The sequence below is a fragment of the Buceros rhinoceros genome, unplaced genomic scaffold (assembly GCF_000710305.1).
Source record: "Buceros rhinoceros silvestris isolate BGI_N320 unplaced genomic scaffold, ASM71030v1 scaffold5512, whole genome shotgun sequence".
In the NCBI taxonomy this organism is placed as follows: domain Eukaryota; kingdom Metazoa; phylum Chordata; class Aves; order Bucerotiformes; family Bucerotidae; genus Buceros; species Buceros rhinoceros.
In genome coordinates, this window is record NW_010398183.1 from 11,730 (window position 1) to 22,539 (window position 10,810).

The 10,810-nt window shown below is 43.5% G+C and overlaps 1 protein-coding gene across 1 annotated transcript in view; it reads left to right on the forward strand.

Moving 5' to 3' along the window:
* WT1 (Wilms tumor 1) overlaps positions 1-9,719 on the forward strand; it is a gene marked incomplete at its 5' end in the record, with an annotated part of 12,870 nt that extends 3,151 nt beyond the window's left edge. The window contains 3 exons of the mRNA XM_010130983.1: positions 4,409-4,498; positions 6,129-6,212; positions 9,598-9,719. Coding sequence (XP_010129285.1) covers positions 4,409-4,498; positions 6,129-6,212; positions 9,598-9,719 — 296 coding nt within the window. The remainder of the gene's footprint in view (positions 1-4,408; positions 4,499-6,128; positions 6,213-9,597) is intronic.
* Between the last annotated feature and the right edge of the window lie 1,091 nt (positions 9,720-10,810).

The following is a 10,810-nucleotide window of genomic DNA, read 5'->3' on the forward strand; positions in this document are numbered from 1 at the left end:
AGGGGAGAGGACTATGGCTGCCCAGCACCCCTGGGGACTTCTGCCATTGTCTCTGAGGTTGTGCCTGCCCCTTCCTTCTCTGTTGGTTCACATGATAGAGGAACAGGATGGATCCTCTGTGTTACAGGTTGGCCCAGCTTCTCTGCCACAGATTTTTGGTGTATCGACAACAAAACCTATTTATTTCTCAAACCATTGCAAGTTACTTCCCATAAGAGGCCAATTTGATTCCCAAAGCTTTTTTGCTGATACAGGTGTCGCCACTGATAAGACCACGTGAGCTTTTGAGGCTGGTCACAGGTAAAGGGAGGAAGCAAGGGAAAGGGCACTGCTGCCACCAGAATTGCTTGGGTAGTTTGACATATTCAGCTTTAGGATCAGAAGGGAGCTCTCCTCTTTAGCAGGCTGGCAGGGCTTTGTCCTCAGCCTGTGTCTAGGTACTAGCCATTTCCTGTGGTTGTTGACTGGAAATTTTACTTGCCAAATTTCCAGCTGCTCTGGAGGTTTAAAGTACGCTGCCCTTCATTTCTTGTCTCCTGCCATCTGTTAATCCTAGTTTTTGGGAGTGCTGGGTGAACTGTACTGTATGGGGCAGCATCTGGAGTAGATAGTCTGTGAACACTTCTGGGTTAACATATTTTCCTGGCTGCTCAGTGTGGTGGAGAGTCTGGTCTTGGTGGCCATAATGGGTTTTTTCAGTACCATGCTCTTCAGGAGTGAGGCATATCCACTTCCAGTCTCCTTTGTAACTTCATGTCTTTATCTCCTGCTTGTGGGGAAGCTGATTTTCAAAAGCAAAATTTGGAAACCAGTGTTCTCCAAGGGCAGATCAATCATCGCTGTGAAGAATGTGTGTCTTGTTCATAACAGTTACAGTAGCTACAGTTTACACTTCTCTGCACCTTCTTCCTTTTCTCCTCCTGCTTGTTTTTCTATGTTTGGGGATGTCTTAAGGGGCCAGTATGACGAGAGTGAGGCTGTTGGTTTATGGTGATAATTATGTGGGCACCTCGTGCACTCTGTGATCATCTTGCTGTTTGTAACCCAAAACTCCAGAACTCCATTCTAGAGTTCTCTACTGGATACAGAAATTGGACTTGATGGAATTAGCACATTAGACAGAAGGTGGCTGGCAAACAGATCACCTAATGTTCTTCCTAGACAACGGGAGGTGCCTCTTCGTATTCTGCTTTGCTGTTTTGATGGGGAGGAATCCTGACGAGCCAGTCGAAAGTCAGGAGAGCTGCCAGATGTCAGCTCAAGTGGAGGATAATCTGGTTATGTTTGATATACCTCTCTACAGCCTACGTGATGTTTTATTAGTCTTCCTATAAGGTTGTTCTGGATTCACTCGTGGGTTTGAAGCTCTTCCACCTTTCTTAGTGTAGTGGTAGGTCAATTTTTAAAGCTATGAGACTTGAAAACAAGCTGTTAGATTTTTCTGATATGATCCCAGCAGATGGTATCTTTGCAGAATAATGTTGGCTCTTGATTATCTTTCTTCTTTCTGTAATAGATACTTACAGAGGTCTGGCTCATCAGGTCTTCTGTTCTTCACAGCACTGCAAAATCAAGCAGACCCTGAAACACAAAACTGGATTTCGTAATCAGTTTTTACCAATGTTTCCACACAGCCTGAGTTGAAAATATGTTGACATTTTGTACCCTCCAAGACTGCTTATCCATTGTTAACAATGCCTTTATTGAAACATGTATAGCCAAAAAACCTTTTTCTTATCTTGGTGTATTTTGCTGCAGCGGATAGGCCTCTGTGAGGAAATGCAAAAAACACATAGAACTTTTCAACAGTACAGCAATTAATGGGAGTTGTCATCCTGTGGCAGACTTCAGAGACTTCTTTGCAGAAACAAATTGGTGTCTAGACCTCCATAAATTTCATTTATGGTGGAAACGTCAGCATTCTTGCCAGAGACCCTTTGGGTTCAGTGCCACGCATTGGAAAAAATGGATTTATTCTAACAGAAAGCTGGGCATCTTTGCAGAGAAAATATCCTCTGCCAGTTTGCCAGGGATATTCTTCCTCTGAAATACACTCAGCTGCAGGTATGAGTTTGCACAAGGAAGTATGAGAATCTGCAAATCCGGAAGGTTGTCGTGTATGTGGTAGGGGACTTGGATCTCGGTGGTGAATTTCTGAGGCTCTGCAGGGTTTATGTAGTGCAGTCTAATAATGGCTTTTGTGCTAATCATCTAATAATGATTTCTTTGTTTTGACAAAAGCAAATATCCTTTTACTATGGCATGTGCCATCATGCTGTAAATGTCTTGCAGTCGTTAGTGTAGTTCATCATTACACCACCTTTGAAAGACAGAGCCATGTCCCCTGTGTGCAGAGGCGAGAAAGGGGTGGAGCAGAGCCTGGGCTGGAAGCTGCACAAGCTCTCTCCTGAAGAGCCTGGTGTGGTAACTTCTAGGGCAGCCCTCCTTCATTAACCTTGCTTTGAGAGACTGACCTCCGCGCATAAGCTGGGGAGTATCGTTCTGCAGAATCCCGAGGAAGCTGAAAGCTTACGTGGGTTCAAGAAACAGCTGGACAAAACAATGGAAAGAAACTTCATTGATGAGTGTTGCATAGAAAGCCGCCTTAAGGCGCCTTTGGCTCGGGAAGTTGCTAGCTCAGGAGCTGCTGGGTACTAGGAGGGCGTCCAGGGAAAGTGCTGCTGCATCCTTGCTGTCTTCTGCTCTCCTGCAGGCAGCCTCGGTGAGCTGTGGTGGGACACTGCTGGGCTGGGTGGACCTTTGGCCTCACCCAGCATGGACTGCTCTCAGGCTTTCATTTCAATGGCATGAAATAAGAATACTTACGTACGTAAACTACAAGATAAGTTTCAAAACAGTCATGGTATCTCACACCTGAACGGTGTGAAGGTGATGCAATGAAGATATGGAGGATGTAGAAAGAAAGGGAAATCAGGATTTTTGGCCAAATATTGTGACTCTTTTTTGTTTGCTTGCTTTTGGTTTTCTACGCAGGGTGATCGTATCTCTATCTAAGCATCTTCAGTTGATTCGTTTAATATATGCATTGGTTAAATTTGTTCTTAATTTAATCAAGATCATATTTCAAAGCATTTAAAGAAATACTTTCATGTGCATGCTGTCAGACCCACTATACTGTTTTATTCAAATACCTCCTTCACCATCTTCTGCGTTTATATTGCAATTAGCAGACAATCACCCTGTCACTGCATTCTGCTCTGCTGACATCCCCCCTCTTAAATCTGCCAGAGGGCTGAATTCCTTGGCAGTAAGTGGTTTCTGAGAAGCAGGCACCCCCCAGGGAGTCCTTGCGGTCAGAGTGTGGGGCACTATTTCAAACACCTGTGGCAACTTTAATCCCTTATGCTAATAAATTAAGCACAGCAGACATGGAAATTGTCCACACCCAGGTTTGAGAAAGAGTAAACTCCTTTGGGTGATTGTCACTCACAGGAAGTTGGCTTGTTCTTGCAGATTTAGTTGCTTTTGTGAAATTTTGATCTTAGCTGCACCAGCATGAATGCACAATGCTCTTCTTAGTATGCTGCTTACGCCGCGTTACCTAGATCAGGATGCTCCTGCTTCCAGCTGCAGTAGCTTCACTGGTATCTCGGAATACCAGTGCAACCAGAATACATTTCCTCCTCATAATAAAATCAGAAATGCAGACACTTTCAGTGAAGATTTATGAAAGCAATATGTGTTTAAAAGGGTACCCAGAGAAATTAAACCCATGGCCCACTTCAGCTGATGTTTTTCTTTAGTTCCTTCCTGCTGGACCTTTGTTTTACATCTCAGCTCTCCACTGCAGACAAAGCAGGGCCCAGCTGGTCTCGTGTGAACCTTTCAGATAAAACCCAGGATCCTCCCAGCTTGCCAGTGAGAGATGTTTCATTACGTCTTGTGCTGAGGCTTCTGTGCGGGGCTGTAACCAGGCTTTGTGTAGGTATAAACGTAATGAGGCTGTCGTAGGATTCCAGTGTTGTGCGAAGAGGCCTTTGACCAGATGTGAATCAGATCTTGAAGATCATACAGTTATTCCTGTAAAGCATAAAGATTTTGTGTGTGTGTGTGAGTTGGCTCAATTTCATCAGCTTTGTGGTACGCTACATGCCAGCAGAAAACAATAAAAACATTTTGGTACAACCTGTAATTTTTTTAGCTTTAACCTAACGGGTTGGTTTTTTAGCATGAGCAGGTTCAATAGCAGTGTCAGTGCGGTGATTGCGCCAGCCTTTCCCCGCTGATTCCAGCGCAATGGTGTGGTTTTACAGCGAGTGAGTCGTGGTGTACCACTAGACTGGAAGTCTGAGCCTTTTAGCGTAACACATTTAGTGTAACGTTTCGTCTTCTGATTCATGTTGATGTGTTCCCTCATTTAGCTATTTTTTCTGTTTGTCCTTTACAGGTGAAAAACCTTATCAGTGTGATTTTAAAGACTGTGAACGAAGGTTTTCTCGTTCAGACCAACTCAAACGGCACCAAAGACGACACACAGGTTTGTTGACACCACACCTCTGCTGATTACAGTTCATCTTTATGTGAGAATTGTGATCCAAAAAGTATAGTTCTAACCGGGTATTTTCCTGATGTTGTGCCTGCTCATACGTGGTACCCAAAGTGCCAAATGCCTGAAGTTAGCTTTAGGAGGGGATTGTAGATGGGTTTTTTTTAATCGGCTTTTCAACACTGCTATGGTTGTGTAAGTGCCTCTTTCTTCCTGCCACTGTCTTTTGAAACAGCTTTAATGAAACTGTTTGCTCTATGCCATGTCCCCGAGACAGGGAATGTATTATTTGTAGAAACCAAACAGTTCTTCAAGAAAAAGTTAACAATGCATAACCTAAAAGCTGCTGCTGTTTGTTGGTATTTGATGTTTGTGTGGCAGCGGCAGTAGGTGAGTGCTGCACGTGCATAACCTGAAAGGCTGGTGGATTGACTGTGCGCTTATACGTGGAAAGCAGAAGCTGAGGTGGAAAAGCCACACCAGCTGTTATTGCTTAAGACTGTAATTCAGCGAACCACTTAAGCTTAGATTTGAGCCTTTTTTTGAATTCTGCCAAATAAAAAGGAATTCTAGGAACAGCAAGGAGAGAAGCATCGAAGAGCTGGCTGGTTGGATTGCACGAATAGCCTGGAAAGTCTGTAGCAGTTCACACACAGCAGAGAAGGCAGCAGCAGCCACGAATGGGTCTGTGTCCTAGCTGGGCTTGGGCGTCTTTCTCAGTGACTCACTTGCAAGGTGAAATGTTCCGAGAGAAAACTTCTTGTGAGTTCAGTCCAAATTCAAGTTGTTTTTGGCACATACACTGTTCTCTGGAATTGTCAAGAGAACTAACTTCAGCATTTCAGGAGTGCTTGGAGGTCTCGATTAGACCGACAGGGGAGACTGCTGTCCTTCCAAAGCCTCACAAGAGGAGGTGGTGGTTGTAGCTTCCTGGGTGGGAGAGGAACCATGAGGGTGCTCTGCACAGAACATGAGAAAGGGCTTCAGAGCACCCCTCTGACTGAGTCACAGCAAGAAGCTGTGTTTGGGTCTCCTGACAATTGGTTCACTCCCTGATCAGTGATGGATTTCTGCCTGCTACTTTTCTTGCTAAAGATGTTCTATCCCACTTACACAGTGTCAGTGAGAGATGCAGGAGGTGTCTCTGAAAGCTGGTGGTAGAAGTACTTCGTTGGGGTGACACACTTTTAGCAACTGCATGGTCAAACATACCTGTGCTAAGCAGTCCCCCAAGTGTGTAAAGTAAGTAGTAGAAGTGTAAAGTAAGTTAAGCCTGCTGGGAGTATATGAAAATATACCTCTGCACTTCTGTTCTTACAGCACCAAGCCAGAGGATCAGGATTAGCAACGTTTGCAGAACCTCCTTAGCCCGACAGTGTGAGTGGGTGTTTGCGATGGTGCTGTTTGGATGTTTCAGACCCAGGTGTCAGAAGAGGAGGTTACAAAGGGTGGTACCCTGACTGATGACTCTCTGCAATGTGTAGGCATGAAGCTAGGGAGGAGTTACGGTAACTAGTACAGAAAAACCCAGGCTTTTGAAAGTTCAGAAATAGCTGGTTTAATTCACCCTTCCAGAAGGTGTTGGGCTAGAAGAATAGATTACTTTCTCTTGTCTTTTCAGGTGTAAAGCCCTTCCAGTGTAAAACCTGTCAGAGAAAGTTCTCCAGATCTGATCATCTGAAGACTCATACCAGGACTCATACAGGTAAAACAAGTGCGTAAACTTTTCTTCACATTTATATTTCATTATTTTTTAAGTTTAAAGCAATGTTGTTGTGAATTACATGATTAGCAAGTCTCTTAACCAGGAGTCAAATATTCAGAACAGAAGGAATTTCAGAGTGTGCTGATTTTTCAGTGGGACTACATTCCCCAACTGTCATAGCCACTTTTCATGAAGGGATTTAGGTGAGTTTGGAAACTACACTTTCTTTCTTCACGTTTAAAGAAATTTCAGCTTGGCAAAATACATTTTGTCAGCTATTGTGAAATGAACATCATGGTCTCACCCCACAAATGTCAAGTTGATCTACTACCTTTGCTGAGAAAACCCTACAGGATAGAAATTTTAATTCTATCCTCAGCCGAAGGTCTGTAATCTAAAGTATTTGTGCCTACTCATGCTCCTCCTAAGTGTTGGTTGAGCCTAATGCAGGGTAGCACGGCAAAGCTCTTGCCGTTGCTGTTGTACTGTAATCTCTCCACAAGATAAAAGGAGTGCCTTTTGCAGACTCACACTGACAGACACTAAACTAAAAGCTTACTCAAATACCCAAGGACCTTTTTGTAGAAACTGTAGGATTTCATATAAATACAGGGTCAAAAATAGGAGGCCATTTTAGTCTCCTCTGTCCTCACGTGAATGTAAACACCATTAAGGAGTGACTGCAGCAACCTCTGTATTTTAGTTTTAAGTTTTAGAATTATTCCTATGAACTGATGTTTTCTGTTCCCTTCCACTATGTATGCAGTATTTTTTACCAAGTAATTGTTCACTGAGCACTCTGACATGTTATTAGATGTCACAGTGTTTTCTGTGCAGGTGTTAACCTTTCAAATTCAGTCTTTGTGCAGATGGACAAGGAGCCTGAAAATCTTTTTCTCCCTGCTAAGGATTCTTTTTTCTCTTCTGGACCATAAAAGCTCATATTGAAGATTTTAAAAATCAAAGACGAATTTTGATAAAGGAAAAGATTTGCCTGAGAACAATGGCATTTTCTGTGGCACTGGCCAAATAAATGCTTCAAGTAAGGGCCATGTCTGCACTTGCAATCTGCAAATGGTAAAGGGCACGGCTGTAGTCCTGGGTTCCCCCCATAGTCTCGCGGAGAGTTGCAGGACCAGGGTCTGTGCATTTGCACGAAGAAAGATGTTTTCAGCAAGAGGTAACGCTCTGGTAGAATGGCAAGCAGTTGTCCCATGCTAGCAAGCCAGAAAGAACTATGTTTGCCATCACATTTCATTGCCAGCTGAACTGCCACTTCAAGACTTTCATGGCTCCAGTAATTTTTTACCCCAGATTAATAAATCAGTGAAGACCTCGGTCTCCTTTTGCTTGTGAAACTCATCTCCCGGTTGTAGCTCTTCCTTGCTCCATGTCATCCAAGCCCACACGGCACTCACTGCTGAAAGCAGCCTCTCTTGAGCGCTGGTAGCCTCGTAGCACAGGCCTTTGCGTGGGCTTGCCGCCTGCTGCTGGCTCGGGCTCTGTGCGAGCTCTGCGGCTCAGCTGCGTGCTGCTGGGATGATGCTCCTGTTGTCGGTTTTGGATGCATCATGCTCCTTGGACTGTAAAATACGCATGTCCTAAGGGAAATGAGCACAAGTGGTCGGTGGGGATTTTTTATCTCCATCTTGCCCTGTAGCTTCGTTCCTCTTTCTTTCTTGTGTCCCCTAAAGTTAGCTCAAAACACCTAGCTCAAGTTAACTTGCTCCATGTTACATCTTGGTGAAGCAAAGCACAGCTGATTTCCATCTAGTTACATCCTAGTTTTAAGTCAACTGCCATACTCTTTATTCAGGGGGTTTTGTAGCAATTTTACTACGACAGCAGTCTTTGCTGTAGAAAGCAAAAAAAAAAAAAAGGAGTCAAAGGAAGTCTCTATACATGTATATACATTTTTAGCGATGGAAATGTGATTACTGATATCTGTACAGTGAAGCTGAACAAAGTGTTCTGTACCCAGCATGATGGAAGTAATTGAGATTGTTGCCCCCTGCAAGAGGACAACCAGAATTGCTTGTGAAACAACAAAACTGTGCTGCTTTTACTGTGGTAGTTCACTGAAAAACTGGCCAGTAGTAGACAACTTGCATCGGTTCACAGGATGGTTTTGCTAATGCTGCTGAGATGAAAGAAGACCCGTTTCTACAAGCTGTGATTTTTGGCAGTAGCTCTGACGGGATCAGTTCTGTCCCATACTGTTTCATGCACTCAGGTGATGCTTTTGCCAGCACGTATGTTCAGTAGATAAAGCAGATTTTAAACACACGCTCCCCCTTAAATATATTGCATGGGATTTTGCAAGCAGAAATACACGTTTATGCTAATCCCAGATGCCCTTTTTCCTGAATTTGGATGTTCATGAAATGCTCAAAGCGTGAGGCAAAGAGAAGATGTCTGGGTGAGCTCGCACCACCCCAGTGTGTCTTGAGTTGGAGAGTACGAGGTGTGTAGACAGCACAGAAGAGCCTAGCCCCAGAGCTGAACCCACTTTAAAATATTGCATTTATTTTGGGGGAGAAAAAAAAGAAAATGCAATTCCAAAAGAAACATGAGTCACCACCAGACACTGCTCTGAGCTAATGAAGGCATTCCATCAGCATTCCTGTGGCCTGAAATACCACTGAAATTCTGTAGAAAATCGAAAGACCAGATTAAACTGTAAACAGGTGATGGCATTTCTCGTTAAAACTGAATGTGCTTTGCTTGGGGTCATTTTTAGTGAATAGGATGCTCATGGAAATGTTAGAAAAATACTGAATGTTTTGAGCCTTTAACATCTCCCGTGAATCTGCTTTATTTAGACAGTAGTGGGAAACTTCCAGTCTGGCTCGTCAGACTTTGTGCTGAACTCTGTTGCTTCTGCCATATTCACTTACACTCACCAGTTTGAAAGCACTTCAGCCAAAACTCGGTGAACTAGCTGGAAAAACTCTCTGTGACTTGAGGTCAAGCTCTAGTCACTGACAATTTTCACAGTGACTAACAGCATGTCTGCACCGCAGTCCGAGGTGTGACTGAAGTTTGTGTGAGTGCCAGAGTGACCTTTAAACTAGTCTGCTCAGAGCTGAGAGTAGCATAGACACGGCAACACGGTGTCCGGTAAGGGCCTGTCTTCAGGAAAGGACCACTGCAGAATGTTCTACATCACTGGAAAAGGCTCTTAAATATCAGCTGAGGGAAAGCAGTGAGTGCTGATGAGAGCAGGAATTGAGGGCACTCCCCCTCCCGCTCAGGACAGCCCGGGATGCCTTTCCTCCTGACAAGGGGCTCCGCATGGCTCCTCACAACCCTCCAGAAGGCAAATAAAGAGCAGCGTCTCAGGCGAGCTGTAAACCCAGCTAATAACAGGGTGTTTTGTTAACAGGTGAAAAGCCTTTCAGTTGCCGGTGGCCCAGCTGTCAAAAAAAATTTGCCAGGTCTGATGAATTAGTTCGTCATCACAACATGCACCAGAGGAACATGACTAAGCTGCAGCTGGCCCTTTAGACAGTTCAAACAAGTGACTAAACCAGATGGACATTATGAGCTACTGCAAACTTTTTCAGCCATCTTCGATCACCTCTGTCAGAAAGCTGCAGCTGTCTCCGCATCCCATTTGACACAAGTTAACTAAACCGTAGGATTCTTCTCAGCCTTCTCTTCCATTTGGACTTGCACAAGTTCCTATTCAATAAGCTCAAGAGGTTTTCATCTGTGATTTTGTTAAAAAGTAAGATTACCACAGTGTCAACGTTACTATAACCTCTGCTTAACTTTCGTGCTCTCTCCAGTTTTCTGCTTTTATTTTCACTTGAACTTTTCTAGGTACAAATTGTTGTACCTTTTTAAGCCCTTCAGTGGGAGGGGTGACTCCTCCCCGCTGAAGGTAAGCTTTGCACTTACCGCCTCTGTGCCCATGCTGAGGGCTCCAAACACGTACAGCTATGCTGGTGCAGTGCCCTCACGAGACGAGATGGAATGATCACCCGAGATAGTTTTGGCAAACTTTGTACTCATGCTGCCAAGGGCACGCTTTTACACTTGGAAGCTCTGCTTTAGAATTTCACAAATCAACCCTTTTTTTAAATGACGTATTTCTAGAGCAGCTAAAGCGAAATGAACCAGAGCCTCTCTGTACAGAAAATAAGAATCTTACCATTAAGTTAACTTGGTTTTTTAGATAATCACATAATTGATCCCCCAAACTGTTTAGTTTGTCAGTTATCTCTCTCCCTTTCTCTCTCTCATTTTAATGTATTGGTTTAAATTTATTCTATCATGAGATGCATAGATCTCCTTTACACAAGACTAATTCCAATCATTGTAGACGTTTGGGATTTGTTTACAATGTAGAGCCACACTGGTTATGTGGCTAGCAAGCTGTATAAACTTAAACCCGAACTTTTAATGGGGCTGGTCCAGGATCTCCATTAACAGATTACTCTTAAGATAAGTAACTTAAAAAGACTCTTTGTCAAGTATATGTGAAAAAGACATTATTAGTGTAAGGAAATATATTGTTTAAGGGTTTTGGGAGGAGGGGTTTATTATTTACTTTTAATTGCTTGAAATTGTGTGTATATATATCTGATAATGTA